The sequence below is a fragment of the Chlamydotis macqueenii genome, chromosome 2, assembly GCF_036417535.1.
Source record: "Chlamydotis macqueenii isolate bChlMac1 chromosome 2, bChlMac1.mat, whole genome shotgun sequence".
In the NCBI taxonomy this organism is placed as follows: domain Eukaryota; kingdom Metazoa; phylum Chordata; class Aves; order Otidiformes; family Otididae; genus Chlamydotis; species Chlamydotis macqueenii.
Genome location: NC_141557.1, coordinates 11094162 through 11115836, shown reverse-complemented (window position 1 = coordinate 11115836; position 21675 = coordinate 11094162). Strand labels below are relative to the sequence as shown.

Below are 21675 nucleotides of genomic sequence, written 5' to 3'. Positions count from 1 at the left end.
AGACTTTAGTATAATCTGCATAACAAAATGTAATTACGAAATTTTTCATGCAAAACTGGAGAAGACAGCGTAAATGCAGGTCTGAGCCCCTTTTCAGTCTCTGTGCTTTATTGGCAGCATGACTGGCTGCACTACAGAAGTCCTGCTTTCAGGGGCACACTTGGAAACGAACTTTTTAGTAGAAAAGAGTGGAAAGTGGATACGAAGATCATTTGACTACTAACAAAGCGAAATACGAAGATTAACAGTAATCTTAATGCAATACAGAAGAACAGCAACTTGCAAAAAAAAAAATTGTTGAATATTTTAATGCATTTTGAATCATAATGAAGAAAAACATTTTACATCTAAAAACAAATTAGCAGAATAATAAAAAGTGGTTCCACGTAACTTATAAATTCTTTTTCCAAAAAGGTAGTTTTCACAGATTTAGGCAACAAATAAGATGTTTCATTCCAGATCTTTCTGATTGCAAAGTATACATAAACTTTGTGAAAACTGATGTGCATTGCTTGAGAGAAAGACAAAAAAAGCTTGATTTTGACCAGTGATGAGTTTTCTGTGAAATTCTGCACAATACTGAAATAGTAACTGCAACTCTCCTCCATTTTATGAAATGCTGGACGTGGTTCAGTGCCGAAAAACACTCTTTAGAACATTCAAAGCCATGAAATGTTTTCCACATATTTACTTAATGTAGTATTATTCACGACCACTGCTCACGCGTGATTTGCTTCAAGGGGAATGGCAGCCTCGGCTTAACCTTCAGCACAGGACACAAAATTACACTAAGTGATAGTAAGTGTTTTGCTGATAAGAACGTGGCTCTAGCACCTTGTTTGGTTGATTTTTTTCCAAGTGAAAGTCTGTAATCATCCCACTCCTGGTGCCAGAGGATGGTCCCCTCTGGTGATATAAAAATTTTGCAGCAATGATGATTAAACTGCACGGAGTCTAGTGGTCCTGCATTACATATGTATTAGAGAAGCTTAAACAGTTTAGTAGGACCAAAACCAGTGACCCTCTCCCTCATCTCAGGTAACAGAAGGACCCATTGCACAAGATACTACACACAGGTCATGCTGCAGAAACTGCTTCTACTGGCTGGAGAGATATTTTTCACTTTTTTAAACAGCATCATTCTGTGTAAAGTTGTCTGTTATCAACTAAAATAAAAAGTGAGTCTTTTTTTTCATAAATCATAAAACCTGCAACCCAACGTCAAATGGCTTTACCCAAGAGTTAAAAACTCAGACCAAAAAAAAGTGAAAATAAACTTTGACTCTATCATTTGACTCTTCTAATCAAAAGATTTAAACTTTGCAGCTGCTTTCTCCAGCCTCACTAGTTTGGGTATTTTAAGATTACTTCAGTACAACTCTGCATACATCTTATATTGAAAAAAAAAAAAAACAAACCAAAAAAAAACCAACCCAGAACAACCTACATACATTCTCCACTAAGCTCCAACGTTACGCTCCAAAATAATTTCTAGGACCCTAGTTTCCCTATAATTACTCAATGATGCACTCACCATCCCATCCCATTGCACTCCAATGTGCTTATATATTAGTTAACACATCTGCCTTAATGTCATCATAAATAACGCCATAGAGGACATGAGCACAGCTATAATTTCACAAAATCACAGTAACGAGACAAGAAGTTCCTAACACTTATCTTATGCCAACCCACCAAAAACTCCACGATTCCCATTGCAAGCGTGCACCCTCGGCTTACCCTCACCCTTCATCTTACACTGTGATACGCCAGACAGTTACAGGCAGCCTCCCTTTAGCTATAAAGAAGTGTCTGACTGAAGCATCCTTTTTGTTCTTTCGAAGATGTCAGCTGCCACCTGCACTTACTTATACAATCAGCAGCTGTGGTAGAATACCCCACTGCCAGTGCAGAAATGGCTAAGCACAGTGAGGAGCAAAACCAGAGTAAGATCATTTGGGAGAAAGAAGGAAGACCGATTTTAATTACCCCCTTTTGGAACAGAGTAGGGACTGCAGCAGCCCTTCCCATGGCTGAGAACACAAAGGTGATAGATGATGTTTACTTGTCATATCGCTCCATTAGCTTTAAGTGTTAATTATCTTAAGGATCCCATTTAGTATGATTGTCCTTCCTCTCATGGCAGAGAGAGTACTTCAGCCAGAGACCAAAAGTGCTTTTTTTCTAGGCTACAGAGAGATTTGATGCATCTTGACCAAGATTCATTTTTGAGGTAGTACTCATTTACTTTGTATTGCTGGCTCAAAATAAAAACATGGGAAGTGAACACAATTAAAAGTATGCTCACTGTAGGTATATTCAAAAAAAAAAAAAAAAGAAAAAAGAAAAAAGAAAAAAAAACCCACACAAACCACCAACAACCAAGAACCCCCAAAAAACTTATTTCCCTTCTGGGCAGATAACAAAAAAAAAAAAAGCAATCCTTCTTACAAAGGTCAGCTCACATTCACTGGTAAAGTCAAACTTTCATAAATGGTTTATAACAATAGCTATAAACTAAAGTGCTTCAAAATTTGCTTGACTAGATTTCAGTGATTAGAATCATAATGTTCTGGATTTTTGCTAGTATGAAATGTCATGAGATTTTAGAATCACTTTATCTAAGAAGGGCAAATGAATATTTTTTTTTCCAAAAGAAAAAGTACAAAAAGCATTCTGAATAAAACTGGCAGTCTACACCCACTACAAGTTGCTTGCATTTTTCCTTCTCAAACCTACTACTCCTCCAATAACTGGAGTAAAAATGGAGTTGAAGTTGCACTATACTGCAGCACTAAAAAGTATTCCAGATCAGATGCAAACAGGAAAATGTTTACAATCATACAACTAGTGAAATTCACACTTCATTTCAAAGTTTTAGCCCTGCAGATTCTTTTTAACACAAGGCAGATATGTAGAGTCATGGAAAAATGTAACAGACTGCTATACACGCTCTACATTAATTACATAAGTTTCACATTTATGTCACAAATGTAATGCCCTACTGTGTAGCTATTAAATGCTAAATAACTTATGAACATTTATGTGCTCTATGCAACAATGAACGTATTGACCAGTGGATGGCAAAATATAAAAGTTCATACACAAGACAAACTAATTTTTAAAAAAAAATGACATTTTCTGTACAATTCATGCAAACTGTGCACAATGTGGTAACAAGAACAACATTTGCTAAAGTCTCCACTTAAGGAAGAGCTTTTACAGCGACAGCAGACCAGTATTCAGAAAAGTCTGCGTAAGTGTACAAGTCCATGGCAACATAAAATGCAAAAATTCTTCCAGCATTTCATTTTTCTTGTAACAAAGCAGGGATGTTGATGTTCCAGCCAATAGCCTGACGATCAAACCCACATGTGAAGAGGTTACAGATTGGATGGTCCTCACTCCACGCTGAGCAGCATACCATTCTTCTGTGGCCCTGCGACAGTTCAGGAGACAGCAGTATTACTTACGATACATTTTCATCGCTTCTATGTCAACAACTGAGTATGACTCAAAATGCCAACGTGCTAATGCTCACACTGGTTTTTACAAACAGTACTTCAGAATCCTAAAGGTCACTGTTGCTTTCATCTTCAAGGTAAAAAGTTTTTTTAATAAGACTCCTTAGGGTCCATAATGACAGAAGCATACAAACAGGTGCATCAGAACTTTCAAGTTTTCCAAGGTACCTTTGTTATTTAATTATATATTATTCACAAAAGCAAATTTAAGTTTTATTTTAGCACTTTTATTTATAAAAGCAATCTTAAAATACAGAACTATTTGCTGGCAAGTACTTTGTTACAAACCTGCAAGATTAAGTGTCTATCACATTCATAACTCAGAAAGGATAATACTACAGCAGGACAGATGTCATACTGAGGAAAAGCAATGCCTTATCTATTGTTCAAATCCAATAGTAACAAAAATGCCCAAAGGAGGATTCTGAACAACATTTAAGTTAAAAAATCTGCCATGACTTCAGTAATATCAGCCTGAATGGAAATATTAAGAAAAAAAAAAAACAGAAAACAGAGAAAAATCAAGACTAACCAAACATAAACTAGAAAAAGAGTAAACAAGACTAAATAAGTCTTAAAACCTCTTCCTAAATTCTGTCAAGAGCTGCTGAATCCACCCCAAACAAATCCACCCATATAAAAACACCCATTGAAGTGGCATAATGCAATTAACTTCACTTAGTCTAATTTGCTCCATTAGTGATGCCTGCTATGCCAAACAGCACCACAAATGCACAAAAGTGGATGGCTGCAGCAAGGACGCTTTACTACTTGGTACCAAATATCAAGAATTAACAAATTAAACACTGTGTAATCAAAAAAAAAAAAAAAAAAACCCAAAAAAAAACCAAAAAAAAAACCAGTAAATCTCATAGCGAGCCACTTTTCTGACATGATTTACATCAAGACGTTAGTAAACATTTTAAATGCTCTTTCTTTTTTTTTTCTATTTCATAGAAAAGGGAGACATGAGTTTCACTTTAGTAAGGAGAAAAATTATGATGAAATCCAGTTGAAATATTATTTCCAATTCGAATAGGAAAAATTCAAAATATGTAACTTATTTGCATGTTGGTCATTTTCAATAACTAACAACAGCATATTTGTATAGACCAGTGTCTTCCAGCAGTTGTTCAGCTTTTAAACTAGAGAGACCAAATCCTAATTTTAACCTTCTATGAGAGAAGAACAGACATACTTTAAGGCTATAAATATTCAGTTACCTGTCTATTACTGCGAGGGAGGCGTGCTAATCGCACTCCTGACATGTCAAATAATCTAACCTGTCGGTTGTCATGTGGAAGTGCGATGATTCTTTGGCCAACACATACATTAATTCTGCACAAAAGAGACAAAAGTAGGTTATGTACAAAACAGTGGGTCTGGCAAATTGAACTTGACAGCACAAGTTAAAGCTTACAAGAAACGATACAGCTGATTTTTTCCTGATTAGAATTCATAAGTAGAAAAAGAAAAAAAGTATTAAACCATTAAGATGTTTTCTATTGTACGAGATGCTCAAACAGCCCTAGCATCTGCATCCCATATAAAAAAAAAATCTCAGAAAAGCAATACAATGGATTTATTGAAAATTAATGCTGACTACATCTGCATTTTTTAAAACCACTTGAGACTTCTTCCAAAATATCATAATCTCAACTTTAATTTTAGTGACTAAAACGAAATGTATATTCAGTGAACTAAGAAAAATAGTAACTCAAGAGATCTGCTTACCTATTGACTGCAGAATCTGTACGGATGGTTGCAATAGGAGACCTCATGTTTTTCAAATCCCAAACTTTTACAGTACGGTCATCACTACCAGAAACAACGTTGTCTCCCACAGTGAAAACTGCAGATGTCACAGTGCTAAACAATCAGGAGGAAAAAGAAAGATGTCAAGCTCTAAAGGTCTTTATTAAATTAGCATCTGATTTAAAGTTCTATTTTCTGTTCCTGTGTTTCCTTTAAAATGTGTAACTTGCCTTTTGTTTTTAAAACCAAAGTAACCTGAAAAATTAAAACTCCACGTGGGTATTTTAGAATAAAAAAATATTCTTACAAGAAGCTGTGTCACTTAAGATATAAAGGCCCACGGGCTAAGAGAAGCAGCCCAACAGTGGAGAGCTACTTTGGAGGCATCTCTTTTATTCCACTGATCCTAACATGAGCTAACCACGTCCAGTCTTGAAACCTTAATTCACTTTTGAAATTCCACGTTAATGTCCAGTAGGCTTCTCAGACAATTAAAACTGAATCACTAGGATAAAGTACAATTCTTCCTCTCAACTGCTTTGAGACTAGTAGTCAAGTTCTTTTACCTTCCATCCAAAGACTTCTGTAGAACTACCTCAGGCATTTGTCACTCACAGCACAGGCACTGAGGAGATCCAAAATATCTGATCCGAGATGTAGCTAAAGCTATTTTGTACACATACACGTACCTAAACACGCTGTAATGCATACACAGAGCTTCCAGTATAACTCTGCTAGCAATAGCTACAAGCAATCCAATAATTTCTAATTGGGAGTACTATTCCTATTTCAAAAAAGTTTGAGAGTCGAATTAAAAAATGTCAGGTAGTAGTAATAGTAAGAAGCATGACCAGACAGTTCTTCAAATGTTACCCTTATGTCTATAAAGCACAAGGGCACTCAGAGAAAGACTCCCAAGAATACTTCCAGCAATTGGAAGTGCAACATACTACTTTCAGAAGATACTATATACAGAATTTTAGCTTAGAATTTTATTATCTTTGCATTTTATACTTTCAGAGAACAGTATACTGCTGAGCTCAGATGAATAGTTCTCATGATAATGAGGTGATTTAAAAAAAAAAAAATCTTTTACCTGTTATTTCGTATTAAGCGATTACAGTTTTTGTACAACTTCTTTCATTTTAGTACTGTGTGAATTCTCAACTTAACACTAGCTATTTTCTGCCCACACAATGTACTAACAAAGCATTTTTCTCTCCCTAAAATCATTGGGGAGGGTGTCTCAACTGTGTTTCTACAGACTTGATTTAATGACCTATCTTGTAACTTGGGTCACGCACATCAATTTCTTAGAATTTAGTAATTTTAATTTAAGTTGTCAGTTGTTACTGTCACTTTGGTTGTTCTGCAGAAATTTGAATTCATGTCCTAGCCAAGCTGCTGATTGAGATTAGCACTAGCCAGGTCACAACAGACCAGTTTACGAAAGTGTCTTAATTTAAATTGACATAAAATTAAGTTTTAATTAGGATGAAGGCCCACTTTATTCATGATACCAAGTCTCCTAAAGTATTATTAGAGTGCAGCTAAGCTACCAGGGAGATGACTCCAATAAGAACCTGGAGGTCTTCACCTAATCTTCTGAACTTCAGGAACCAAAACTCAGAAGTTAAAACATACATGAAGGCCACAACTGACAAGTCTCTTTCGTCAGGCACCTTTGCATTTTGGAAGAAAACTCATTCACCTAATCAAATTACTGCAGAACATGTTGGTTGGTACGTTCTCAGCACCAAACTTGTCTTCTGTCTGCCTGACCTCCATTACACTTACCAACATCTGCATTTCTCTCCTCACTAGCTCTTCAAACAAGCTGTAAAATCCCTCAGTAAGATGTTTCAGACTTTAACTGAACGCTATTCTGCAGTAACACATTTGGAAGAATGTTTATAAGTTTAAAATGCACTATTATGTCTCCATACTTTGCACACACTTTGGGAGACTTCCTTGTACAAAACAGTATAAGGAATTAAGTCACAGAAAAGCTCCAGGTGAGTGAATAGACAGCATTTTAGTATTCTCCTGCAAACATACAGATCTGATGTGTTTTCCCATCATACATTTTATTCTAATTTTATCCCAATTACAGTTGGAATATGTTGTGAAACTGTCTTAAAATAACCTTCCAATTTGTATGCTTTTTTTCATAACTTTAAACAGCTTTCCTCCTTCTTTGACCTCATATTGGTTCTCCTTTATCACTAATCACTGTCAAACAGTTACGTTTCTTGTCCCATTCTTAGATTTATCACCTTTTAAATGCAAGCATTTCAAATCACCGCCACGCAAACAGAAAGCCAACTCTAGGTTAGCTTGACTCCTTCTACTCCTGTAAAAAGAAAAGGATTCTCAAAAGAAAATAAAATCCTGTTCTGTGCTGGTTTTAGTTTAAACTGCTCATTCAGATATTACTAGATACACAAAGAAGTTTGCAAAACAAAAATGCAATGAAGTTCTCCTGTAGCTCTCTCTGTCAACTGGGCAAGTGACAGAAAAGCAAAGGGAAGGCTGCTGGGCTGTTTTCAGTGACATCTTCAAAGGTGCTCAGTGGTCTCAGTCCTCTGCCTGCCCTCCCAACAGTTCATCCTCGTAAAGCACTGCAGGCTGGGATATGCACTACGTGCAAGCACACACGATGACAACACAGCCTTTTTCATAAAGAGCTTTGAATTCAAAGGCTAGATGTAAAAACAGTTTTACTAAACCCAATGTTTATGATTCATAATTTTGGTCATAGTTTCAAAGCAGACAGGATAAGGATGTACTGCATAAGACTTCTAGATATTATGCTTTAAAAAAAAATGAAACATTACTCTCCTAGGGGAACCTACAGATACACTCGATTCAATTCTCAAAGACATCTCATTTTCAAAATAATATTGGAAGCCTAGAGGTTTTAAGTAACTTAATATCCAGCCTAGGAAGGCCAAAAGCAGTATCATTCTCACAAACTGGACAACTCTGAGGAGGGTTATCAGCACTTGATTGTTATCTGAGTAAAGACCAGGTGGGTTTATTTGTTTTGTTTAGTTTTTAAAGTGGAAAATATTGAGTTAATATTAAAAAAATACCAACACATACATTTAAATTCAAGCACATGTACAACACCACTGACTTAAGAAGACTCGAGCAAGAGCTGTGCTCATAGGTTTTCTTAGGCACTACAGAACATGCTTTGTCTCCTCTGCTAATCCAATCTGAAGCATCTCATAAGGTGAGACAGATGCAGCTCATCTCATTTTTAGAGGTTTGGGGGTTGTTGGCTTTCTTTTTTTTTTTTTTTAATTAAGACAAAATAGCAACAAGAAGAAAGTCCACTTCCTACTTAAAAACTGAAAGAGAATTTCAGCCCAACTAAAGGGGAAAGGTGAGAAGAAACAGAAGCAAGGGAAGTAAAGTCTGTGGGGGAAGAAATAAGTTGCTAGAGCAGCCAATAAACAACCTTTCAAAAGCATTGCCTCCCTAACCCCACCCATATCACAAAAATTAAAAGACTTCTCTCTGCATTTTCATGGGTCTATTTTTACTTTCTGTTGATACTAGTCTTCAGTTTGTTCTAACCCAGCTAAAACTATGGTTAACATCCTTTGGCTAAATTAATAAAAATTGTCAACAAAAGCTCATCAGACCCCATGTTAATGGAATGCTAGAAGACATTAGGTTTTTAATAACTCAAAAAGATGACAGGTATTGTAGGACACTAAAATAAAAAAAAAAAAAAAAAAACCTGGCAAAGAGGAAGCAGTCTTATGACACTTCAAACCGTGGGTCTCACAGGGAGTTTGGTGTGCTACAACTATTCTCCAGAAAAGCTTCAGCCTCCGCCAAACCCCAGCAAAACTCATTTATCTTGTCGTAGCGAGCAGCCGAGCGTATACCTCCAGCTGACAGCATGGCACTTCCTCACCACACACCGCTGCCTGGCCTCGAACATCCTGCTCCCTCCGTGGGTCTCAATCAACAGAAATACTGTAGTGCTAGCACTCCTCATTAGGCCGAACAGCTGTCTCCCCAGTCACACTGAGACACAAAACTGTTCTGCATAACAATCTGCTGAAATTTCACACATAGGGGAGGAAAAAGAAAAAAAAAAAAAAGTTGAAAATGTTGGACCATGAAATGCTGATGCAGAACCCTTACTGGCAATGCACCAAATAAAAAAGTTAACACTGCTCTTTCCATTTTGATTTGCAACCTATACTGGGATTTACCGTTGAACACTTGGAGAAAACATGCCTCTGTGTCTGTGGAAAGGGATCTATTCATGAACATTAACCTGTGTATGCAATGAAATTCTGGAGAAAATGGACTAAAACACAGCTTTCACATAAATGTATTCAATGTACACAAAAGTGTAGTTAAACAGCAAAATTTGAGTGCTCTCACTTTAAGTAGTAAAATTCAAGAACAAAAATTGGAAGCGGCATTTCCTGCACAAGAATTTCCTTCCTTTTAGGAGAACAAAGTGTATTCCCATAAAGAGCAGTCTGCAGGTAAGCCACAACTTGGGTTTAAAACATCCAGATATGGACAAGAGTTTGCTCATTTTAAAGGGTGACTGCTCTGGCCAAGGGAGTCCTGGGAGGGAACACACCAATACTTCCACGTCTGATTGTGCATTCAGGTTTCAGGAATCATGCACTTGATTCCAGGAAGATCTACACATACAATTCCCAAAGTGTGTCTGTGGATTTATCTCCAAATATCAGCAGAGCTTTTTCGTTCAATTGGAGAACTAGTGAGAAGAAATCATGAAAGAATTAACACAGAAGGGGGAGAGGAAGAAGCCAGAGATGACTGTTAGCACTGAAAAGTCATTGGTTTTGCATTTGAATCAACAATGTCTACTCCAGAGATAAGTGTTTCATGACATTTAGAGAAAATTGCCAGTATCTCCTTTTTTCTCTGTCTTAATAAAATGATACAAGATTGAAAACAATCACTGGCTTTTATGAGAATTTGTCAACGGCAAGTTAGTAAATTAGTTAAGGTGCAGGTATCTTTAAAATCAATTCCATTATATTTATGATGGGATAAAAAAGGTACATTTATCCCTGCAGTATTGCTGCTTATGTTATGTAAGCTTCAGAATGACAATACTCTACAAAGTGCTACGCTCTACTCAATAGGATACAAAGAAAAGGCCTTTGGCTATGCTCTTTTGTGGGTCATTTGAAAACAACCATAGCACTTTTTAGTGTATGCATTCAAGAAAGGAATTAAGATTCTATCTATCCGTTCTATCTATTTACTGTAGCGAAGCTTAAAGCATGCATAAGCAACTGGATACAGATTTATTACTTACATCATCTTCAAAGTGACTGACAAAACCGTAATGGCTAACACTGAGTACAGCCAAACTTTCTATGTTACACTCTCCATTCCCCAAAATAAAAACCTAAAGGACTTGTTTCTTTTAGTTACAGGGCTTTTAATTTTAAGCAATTACTCTTATAGCTTAAAGAGTAGTTTATTAATTTTTTAATATTTATTTATTAATTAAGGAGCCATTTTTCCAGGAGAAAATTAGTCAATGACAACAGAAATAGTTAAAAAACATAAAGGAAACACAACTATCAACGAATATTATCTTTCAAATTGCTTTTTCATCACTTCAGCAACTCCATGACAGTGCTGTAATTTTCTTTACTTGCCAAACTATTCAAGTACTAGCAGACAACTAACAGTTATGGAATGACTCACTTCCCAGAATTTCAAAAGCGTGGTTGCAGCATGTCTCTTTCCATTTCAAAATGCGCAGCACCCATTATACAGGTGAGACCTTAGTAAGGTTGGTTACTTAGAACTCTGAGGACGATTTCCTAATGTAAAGCCTCGTTGCAACTGATTTTTCACTACAATATCTCTGTACATTCCTTTTACAGGAAGCAGGAATTAATCTTCAGGGAGTTTTGATTATTCTCTTAAAATAAAGAAGGCAAAACCAGTTCAAAACAGAGAAAGTCAAATTCTCTGTCACACTTTAAAAAAAGCCAGAGTAGATAAAGAACCTCTCTAATATTAACTCTATAGCATCACATTTTAATGCCTTCCCTCCTAGTTTGATGATAGCTTTTCCCTGCAAACATTTTAAGTTGAATACTGGTTATTGTGGCTTACAAACCCAGTCACGGTACACATGGTAACAATATGGTAACAACAGCCTAACAAAATTATTTTTTCTATTTTCTTTGGCGTTATTCTCAGCAGGTAAAAATAAGAGATGCATGCATCCACTGGGGGAAAAAAAAAAAAAAAAAAAAAAAAAGTAACAAAACACCCATCAGAAACACCCAAAGAATAATAAACTCCTACAACCTTACCACCGTGAACCAACTTAAGATTCTATGGCAAACAAATATTTGTCAAATCTGGTAAAAAGAGGGCCATAAGACAACCTACTTGTGAAGCTTAACTGTCTGTAACAGCTTCAACTGTTAGCTTTTTATTCATTGTCACTGCAATAGACCTTACAGAAAATGGTATGCCCAGATCTATAAAGAAAAATGGGATAAATACATACTCTTCAAGTTTATATACAGAGATAGGTATGTATATCTATGTATATAAACAAAAATAAAAGAATGCTTGCCAGAAAGTGGAAAACATCATAGCATTTGTTTATCTTGGTCCTCATTATAACAGGAATTAATAACTTAAAGTTGCTTTAACAAGTTTACAAGTGTAAATAATATTTTTGTATAAAAAGTTAGGTCAGAGGAAGGTTAGAATAGAAAATGGTGTACTCAAGCTGTGCATGAAAGCAAAGACAGGTAACTTGAATGAGCTGAAGGCATGTAAAACATGCTGGCACTAGTCTGTCCTGAAGCAGTTTCACAAAGAAGCTGTGAAAACATGGGAAGTTAGACAAATCCAAAGCTGGATGCTTGAGCTATCACCTAATAAGGCTCCTAACAACTCTAAGAAAACTGGTGAAACCTTAACATGCACCATTATATGTATGTAATAAATGGAAATTAAAAGGTTTTAACATCTACATATTTAGAAGCACAAAATAAATTTAGAAGTTAATCCTAGATCTTAAAGTCCAGGTCATAATCTTTATTTAAGGAATACGCACATGCAAATGTGGGACCAAACGCATGCAAGTGTTTGAAAGGCAAGTTTGGAGCCTTTTTCAATGAAATGCAAAAGAAAATTTAAAAACACAGCAGAGAGAACAAGGTAGGGATACTAACAGTGATATCACAGTCATCTAGCTAATCAGTAAGGCTCGGGGAGAAAAATGAATGTTTCATCAGAAAAATTTTGCATTTCTTACAGAAGCTGGACTGAGAGATCCACACATGGTGAATGCCTAAGGCATTCTTGGATAAGAAAAAAAAAACAGAAAAATGGTTGACAAAGCATCACTGATGGCATTAATAGCTGAAGCAAGAACAGAACTATCTTGAAAAGAACAGATGCTTTAAACTGGTCGAACACCACTGACAGCATCCAACTTGTGATATTTTGTTTGGCACAAAAGACTCCCTTTCCTAAGCACAGCTTTCAGTCAAAGGTGCAAAACTTGCATTTTTAGAGCTACATACAGATATGCTTTAGGTTCACAAAGAAAGTGTGGCTGAATTAGAATACCTAACAGTGACCTCCTAATATCTGGGCTATCTAGAATAAGACCATTTTCAAACAGGGACGTTGTCTAATGACGCTGCTGCCATAAGAGTAAACATTTCCCCCCTGCCATTCTGTCTGTCTTGGTCATTCAAGACAGAGAGATATCAGGGTATGAGAATTAAATCTTGCAGAATAAAGCATCTGGGAAAGCCAGCTGACCTTGGCAAACCCAAGTGTTCACAAAACTAAAGCAATTATTAGTCTCTTGATACAGAACATCATTTTGATATGAACTCCCAATTCACTAAGTGTCAGAATTCAGCCCAGCATCCTAATCAGCCGCTGCTTAGGTATTTTTACATTTTTAATTTGTATCTTCCAGCAAGTATAGGAGTTTGAAGATGGAAAGCTGAAGAAGCAAGACATACTTGCAATTCTCTAGTTTCAAAGTTCTCAGGATGAAGCACAACTCGCCATCTAGCTGCAGATTCAGAGACATACAGACAGCAAATGAACAGGAACTTTCCTTTCTGATCTCCTACAGCCACACAACCAGAGCAAAAGGAGAAAGAATATGTAGTATTCTGTTGCCAATAGGGTAATCATTTACTTCCAGTATTACTACATTGTCAGAATAAATGTATAAAATCTGTGAAGTACTTCACTGGACCTGTACAGACTAAGATCTTTTTTAAGCTACAGATAGTAAAGATTTTGCATACGAACATTTTAGAAGGCTCCACGCATCAAGATAGACCTCAGCACATGCAGAGTACTTGAAGAGACAGAAAAACTCATCAGGCTCATATGCAAGAGAACGTCAACACCAGAGTTGTTCGACTAGCTCATCAGGTTGGAAAAAGAATGGCCTTCAGAGCTCTGACAAGACACAGCTGTGCAGGGCTCAGCAAACAAAAGCAGAAGTAAAGCTGGAATAAAAATTGCTATGTAGATGCCAGAAGCATTTCACTCTTCAGAGTGTCCCCTCAGTTCAACTTGAAGAGCTCTAATCAATAACCTCTAAATTCAGTAACATCCCCATAGGAGAACAGCTGGTGCTATACATTATCAAGCATGTATTTAAAGTAGTATCTGCTCGGAAAAATGTGTTGGAATTTGAGTCCTCAATATAATTTTTGGATGCTTTAACTCAGGAAGCCAATTTAATTAACATTCAACAAGTGTCTCGATGATAATATAAATGTAACCTTTTCCCAGGGCTCTGCTAAACATCTCATAGTGGGATGTGACTGGGGATTAACAGCACTAGTAATATAAATTCCTATCGGTGCACACAAAAAAATCAGACAATAAAAGTTTTGTATTTAAGCAAAAATCAGTCTTATTTCCACACCATGTCATTATTTCTTAAGTAGAAGAGAATAAATAAGTGAGACAAACTGGGGGCATAGCAAACCTAAAAGAAAATATGACAAGATACTTTTATCACTACGCAAGAAGGGCATAGGCAAAAAAGTCATGTACCGAACTGAAACCGTCATATACACGAAAAATGTAAAGAAGCAATGTTTACAGATTTGGAAACTTGCCCAGGAAAATGCAACTTCAAAAAAGGCCTGAATGTACTTCGAAGATTCAGCTGAATGCAAGGTTGAAGTGCAAAAATACTACAAATATACTAAACTTGGTCTTTTGATACATAAATGTCAAAATATATTGGAAAACATACTTTGAGGTAAAATAGGTAGCTTGTAAAAAATAACTGATAATTTATAGAGAGGAAAATAAAGGAAGCTTTTTTTTATTGTTAAGTATCTATTAATATAGGAAACACAGCTCTTCAAGGTAGAATACAGTAGCTAGAAATTGAAGCTAGACAAACCCAGACTAGGGGTTTAACAGGAAGGTTAACTAAACACTGGGATGAGCAACTTATGGAATCTACCAAGGGCTAAATTAAAATCTTTAGCATTGGAACAACTGAACACACAGAAAATACAGTTGCAGCTTCTACTAAAATCACCTCCTAATTCAAAGCAGGCATCTACACAAGAAGCTCGAGACAGAAGAATTTATTTTTCCTAGACTGTCACAGCAGTAGACTATAAGAAATATTCCCCTTTTAATAAAGCAAGCAGTTATATGCTCAAAACACCAGGATAATAGGTGATTTCTTAGGCCACTTACCTAAAAGACAACTAATCTCTCACAGCTGGTATAGATACACCTATTTCGACAGAACATCACTTTGTACTACAAAGGCAATGCACAGCAACTGCTTTCCATTTTCAGGTGTCAATTAACTTCATAAAATCATCCTCTGCCTATAACACAATTCGTTAGTCTCTCAACACATCAGCATCATTCTGTTATATTTTTTACAAGATAATGTGCCATTTTGACTAAATCTCAAACCTAACTCATTAAGGCTACCAAAAACAAAGCTGAAATTACACTACCCACATGTGTCTTCAGTACAGAAACAGGCGCACAGCCTAACATTGCAGGGAACAAAAACCTGCATTTCCACACAGGTTTAAAGTCTCAATCCCCTCCCTCGCATTTCCAAAACGGAAAAGTCCTCTCGGTGGCAGCAATCCCACGCGGGACCCAAAGTGTGCGGAGGCAGAAGCCGCTGCCCGGCTCCCGCGGCAGGGCGGGGCCCCGAAGAGCCCCCAGCCGGTGTTCAGTAGTGCAATGCTGCCCCCTGCTGGCGCGGGGGGAGAGCTCGGCCGGGAGCGTCCGGTCAGCATCGCCCGCGCTCCGCAGGCCCCGGTCCAGCGCTGCTGGCGGAGGAGCGCTCAGGACGGGAGAGCTCTGCACCGCTCCGGAGAGAAGCGGGCGCCAGGCGGGGTGCGGGGGAACGGAACTTGAAGTTCTGACCCACACACTGTCAGGTTTGGGGGCTGGTTTGGATCCCCTGTGAGAGGGAATATTGGGATGGAATAAGATTTTGGGGGCAACAACACAGCAAACAGAGGTTGGCCTCATGATTGAGATGTTTGGCATCAAGTTGTATCAGTTTAACACATCACGAGTTACTTTGGTAAAATACATAGAAAAAAAAATAGCTGCTCGATGAGCTTCAGACAGCTATTATGAGGTACTACTTAGCAAGAGGCTGTTAAAACTTATGGTTAAGGATTTTAAATCATCAGCGTTAATGACTGTAACATCCAATTTACAGAACTGATTCCAAGAGTCTATCAAAATATTAAAAACTTGGCAAATTATTCAACTAGACATTCAGGAAAGCGAAAAGATGTCATATGTGTATGTCTTTTCCAGTCAACAGATAGAATAGTTTCTTCCATGCTGCTTAATGTGAGAAGATTGTTAGAGAGTCATTTTAAAATACTTTGCCAGTAGGCAGTACAATAGTGGTCCAAAAATAAAATCCCTCAAAGTACATCTCAACTGCAAAATACTGACCTCCCGTCTCACGTCTGACTGTATTCCTCAGTGAAATACTCATCTCGCAAACAGAAACATCTCTTCAACAAAAAAAAGAGCTGAACAACCTCAGCCATTGAACAGCAAGGTCAGTTTTGAGATTCTTAAAAGTTAGAGTGTATTTAGTGAAAAGCTTATGTCAATACTAAAACATCATGCATTCAAAGAACAAAATGGAGACAGATGAGACAACAGACCAACACAAATATGAAGACAATGAAAATCTGGAATAAGAGTGACCTAAGAGGTTGCTCAAAGTCTATTCCATTCATAAAAAAAATAAACTCCCTGATAGTTTATAGGTCTCCGTGACAGAGGCCAAAATACCAGCTAACACCTTTTACAGTATGTACTGCTGCCCCAGATCAATATCATTTGGTCTCAGAATACATATGGAAAAACCTAAGTATCAATCATGTTCCTTTCTTTCCTGAAAAAAAAGTCCTAGGACAACACAACTAATTAGCTCAGAAAAAAAAAAATGCTAGCACCAATGGACAAAAAAAAAACTTCCAACTTCCACAAATCCTTCTAGAAAATGCGACAGAAGAGTAAAAAGATGATGGCATGAAACAATTCTAGGACACAGACCAAAAAACTTAAGCCTACTCTTCTACCAGGAGAAGATGGCTACTTACACAGGATGATACACCAAATATTTGCCAAACTAATGAGTCCAGTGCAGGGAGGGCGGCTGGTGGTGCTGGAGGGTTTTAAAGAGGTTTTACATTATGGGTAGGTTAGCCAACAGCTGGGAAAATGAGAAAGTGGATACTGAAACTCGATCATAATGCAAACTACACATTTGAATTAACAAAAAATAGGAATGTAAATACATATTTGGGGGTTTTGTTTTGAGCTAGTATTAACAACCATATTTTATTCTGAAGATGAAAGGTGAATTTTTTTCTTAAACAGCCAAGTTAAAAGATTCCAAAATCTTAAGGAAAAAAAAAAATCACTTTCTTGGGAAAAATATTTCAAAGTAATTTCTGCATTTCCACATATCAAAGCTCTGATTTACAGTAAGGTAAGTTAACATTGTAACTCAGATTCTCAGAACTACATTTGCCCATAGTCAACAGTAGTCAGTATAAAAATTTAAAGCCTAAATTGGTAACTAAAAATGTTACACCAAACCCATTGTTTTGACAGAATGAGGTAATCAGTGCCCTTACTTTAATTTCTTGTTTTATGTACAAATTAGAACCGTTAGCTTAAAGAGTAAAAATTAATCCCTTTTTTTCCCCACTGGTTCCTAAGAAGTAACCTTTATTTCACACTGGGTATCACGACAAGCAGAGGTAATCTGCTTGATCAACTGCATTACAGCAATACCCCTGAACTACAGGCATAACCAGTGCCAAAAACAACCCTCATACCTTAAAACTCCTTACAATTAAAGGTGATTTATCTAGACTTACCATATAAGCAATATCCCACCAAGAGCCCTGGCTGCTGTTTTGGAAATTAAGTACTGCTGTGTTACATTTGAAGGAGGACAGTTAGGGGTTTCTGTGAAAATCAGTCTCATAAAACAGGGGAATGAACTTAGGACCTCAAAAAGAGCACAGGAACAGTTTTGTTCGGATTAGCAACTGAATACATTTATACTTTCGGAACTTGTAGAAATCTGTGAAGGAACTGTCACTTACTCTGTGTGGCCCTGAAAGACATTCACAGAATGGATAGAAGGATCTCTGAAATCCCACAGACGGAAGGTTGTATCGCGTGATGATGTCACCACAAGACGCTGGGTGGGATGTGTACAACAATGTGTTAGCTCTTGGTCATGCCCTACAATCACAGATGAGAACACGTAAGGTAATGAAAATACGACTTTTCATTTCCACATACAATTGGAATGAAATGCTGATGATTTTCTCTTTTTCCCCCAAACAGCAGAAGAATAATAATAATCACTCTGAACTCTAATGTTACTACTGCTGTTAAAGTTTAGAACTATACTTAAAAGCAAAACAACCCACTACTCACTTCACGTGATTATTAAGTAGAGATAGGTTACTACTGCTTAACATGCCATGAACACAGCAAAAGCATTTTGCAAGAACTAACAATTTGGCTACATTCAGTTTAAAAACAACTACTTAACAGGACATATTGCAAGCCTGAAAGAACACAAATTCATGCTCAGAGGATTAACAAGGTTACAATTTTAGAAACCATTACAATACTCAGCAGCAGCTCAAGTCTGGTACACTCAATCGTACTCCAGAGAAACAACCTACTTTTCCCAATGTTTTAATATCTACAAATAATCCCACATATAAAAATAAACCAATTTATTTTTTTGTGAGTGAACAAACACCTGTAAGAGAATGGACAAGTTCGGAAGTCTCTACATCATACAGATTTGCTGTCCTATCCCATGACGCTGTCACAGCTTGCTTCCCCCCAACAAGCCAGTCAGCTGCTATCACCACTCCTTGATGGCTTTTGAGTGAAGTTAACGGGCCTCTGACAATGGGACAATCACTAGAACCATCTCCATCTCCATCAGGTTCATCTTTATCTGAGAACTCAACTTCATCTTCTCCAGACATTTGCTATAAAAATACAAGAGAAAAAAAGATTTCAAATAAATGAGAAAGAATGACTCCAAGTTACATTTTACAGCATAAATGCTTCCCACTCCCCTTAAAGTGCACGCAGGTAACTTAATCCTGAAGAAACTAGCCTGTTCAGGTATTCACTATCAAAAACTTGGCAAAGGAATAATACCACTGAGTTAAATGCAGTTTTAATAACTACTTCATTTTAAAATCTCTTCTGAACTGTTTAGCTCTGAGTATCTGCCCCCTTTACTATCTGGCACGTCTTTTTATATTCTCCGTACTCTGCTATCCTGGAGTTTCATTGCAGCACACAGAATCATAGAATCTTTAAGGTTGGAAATAGGAGGTTTTTTCCTTTAAACTTTCAAAGGAAGGAAGCATTTAACAGGACACTGACTATTATAATCTTTTGAAAGACAATCATTTACAGTTATATTTTTATCCACCAGAATCAAAATCATGACATCAATATTTGTCTGCTGGTTGATCCATAGTCATCACGCAGTGCTGACATAAATTGGATGCAAACCAAATTCTTTTGCTAATCACAAAGCATCCATCTCTGAACTCTATTTCACTTATGCAACACTTTGATATGAAAAAGATAACATTTGTACTGCTCTTTCAAAATGGAAATGCCAAATCAAATAAGCTGAATCAAACATTTCCCATTCAGAAATCTGTCCCATAGTATACAGCCATCTCTTGCCCCTACTCAGCTTACTGAGAACCTCATGCTAGAAACTATGTTTGCCTTCACAATTTAGTAAGCGTGCTCTTTAGTCAAATACAGCATTTGACAATCTACAGTAAACACTGACTAAATAAAAGCCTGGGGACAACAATGTCAGACAGCATGACGAGTGCTGGCAAGGGTCAATTAGAAATAAAATTTAAAGATATAATTAAATAAATGCCAAAAATACAGGTCTTTACCATCAGTTTTCGATTCATAGCAACTATAGCCAATACAGGTGCCTCAGTAAGTTAAGCTACAAGAATTTAACTACTTTTAAAAGAACGTCATTATTATTACTTAAACTATTACCAAAAAAATTTCCTTGATAGTTCATTTACTTACAGACTTATCACCTTGAACAAAAAGTCAATTAATGTACCTGCAGCTGCATATTCTATTCTGCACCATAGATCTTTGAAAACATGAAGTGACCTTTTTCGAAAGAAAGGCTGAAATGTATCTATTAATCTAAAACCTTAAAATCCCACCTTTTGCAATCCTGAAATCAGGTAATTTTTTAATTATGTATAAATTTTATGCTGGAGCACGTCCAGAGAAAGGCAACAAAGCTGGTGAAGGGTCTAGAGCACAAGACGTATAAGGACCAGCTGAGGGAACTGGGATTGTCTAGTCTGGAGAAGAGGAGGCTGAGGGGAGACCTCATAGCTCTCTACAACTACCTGAAAGGAGGTTGTAGGGAGGCAGGTGTTGGTCTCTTCTCCCAGGTAGGAGGGAGATGAAAGGAATGAATGGGATGAAAGGAAACAGCCTCAAGTTCCAGTAGGGGAGGTTTAGATTGGATATCAGGAAACATTTCTTTACTGAAATAGTGATCAGGCACTGGAACAGGCTGCCCAGGGAAGCAGTGGAGTCACCATCCCTAGAAGTGTTCAAAAAAACATGTAAACGTGGCCCTTGAGGACACAGTTTAGTGGTCACGGTGATGTTAGGTTGACAGCGGGACTTGATAATCTTAAGAGGTCTTTTCCAACCCTAAAAATTCAATGATTCTATGATTCTATGAAGTCTGTATCTGATGAAATTGCTACACACTTGGTTTAGTTGCAGTAAGTTGATTGCTTACATTGCAGTCTGCAGTTGGCTGAGGTGTAGGCAACTGTACTATGTACCTCCAGATGTGAGCTGTCTGGTCTCCAGATGCTGCACAAGGGGAAGAGGGGAGAAAAAGAGAGAGAGAAACTAAATAAGAACATTTCCATGGACAATAAAAACAAGCTTTAACATTACATTTGGCAATACTGTCTAGAGTTGCATCTTTTTCTAACAGATACCATTATGACCCCTTTTGGTGAGTAAGTCCCAACATCAACAGTTACTTTCCTGGCTTCAGTACTGATACAGAACATAACTCATTATGCAAAATATAAATAGCTACCAAATTAATCATTCCTACAGTGAAAACATGCACTTAAATACTACACATCAGAACATTAATATCACTGCCATTCTAATAAATAACATGCGAAGAAGGTATTTAACACATCAACAAGTGCCATCCTTCATTCGCTACTTTTCAAAATACTGGCGTTCCTCTTCATTCAATGATTTCTTCCATAAAATGGTTTTAGCGTGATTTTAATGAGACATCCAAAAGGGCAAGTGCAAGACTGTTCTGCTTCTGCCTTAAGCAACTCAGCTTAATTAGCACCAGTTTACAGCTCAGCAGGTACCATCTCATTTTAGACTTCATTGGTTTTTGAAATAGACTTATCCATTATTATATAAGGAGAAGCTCAAGATTATCCTTGTTATGGACAGAACAAACATGCTCTAATACCTAGGGGTACGGTGTTGAGAGTTCTAGATTGGGAAGAAATAGAGTTTACTATGATTATGCATACATCTAACAAGTGCAATGTAGATGAAAGCACTAGGAAAAATATCTAATAGACTAAGATGGCTAGAAGAAAGGTAAACCTTACATTATTTCTGGTGTCAGTATTTTGGATCAGGGAAGAAGATTTTTTTGTTTGTTTGTTTTAATCAGTTCTACATCAATCAAGTGACACTGAAGAACAGGTCCCCTGAAAAGTTTCAACAGAAA

At 37.0% G+C, this 21675-nt stretch overlaps 1 protein-coding gene across 4 annotated transcripts in view; it reads right to left on the bottom strand.

The window, feature by feature from the left end:
- Positions 1-279: 279 nt before the first annotated feature.
- Positions 280-21675, bottom strand: part of WDR37 (WD repeat domain 37) — a 46758-nt gene continuing 25362 nt past the window's right edge. For all 4 annotated transcript variants that reach the window (XM_086741914.1, XM_086741918.1, XM_086741915.1 and 1 more), the window contains 6 exons: positions 20695-20771; positions 18625-18862; positions 17951-18092; positions 5259-5393; positions 4748-4862; positions 280-3439 (listed from right to left, as the gene is read on the bottom strand). In XM_086741914.1, the coding sequence (XP_086598040.1) occupies positions 3308-3439; positions 4748-4862; positions 5259-5393; positions 17951-18092; positions 18625-18862; positions 20695-20771 (839 nt within the window). In that variant the 3' untranslated portion in view covers positions 280-3307. The remainder of the gene's footprint in view (positions 3440-4747; positions 4863-5258; positions 5394-17950; positions 18093-18624; positions 18863-20694; positions 20772-21675) is intronic.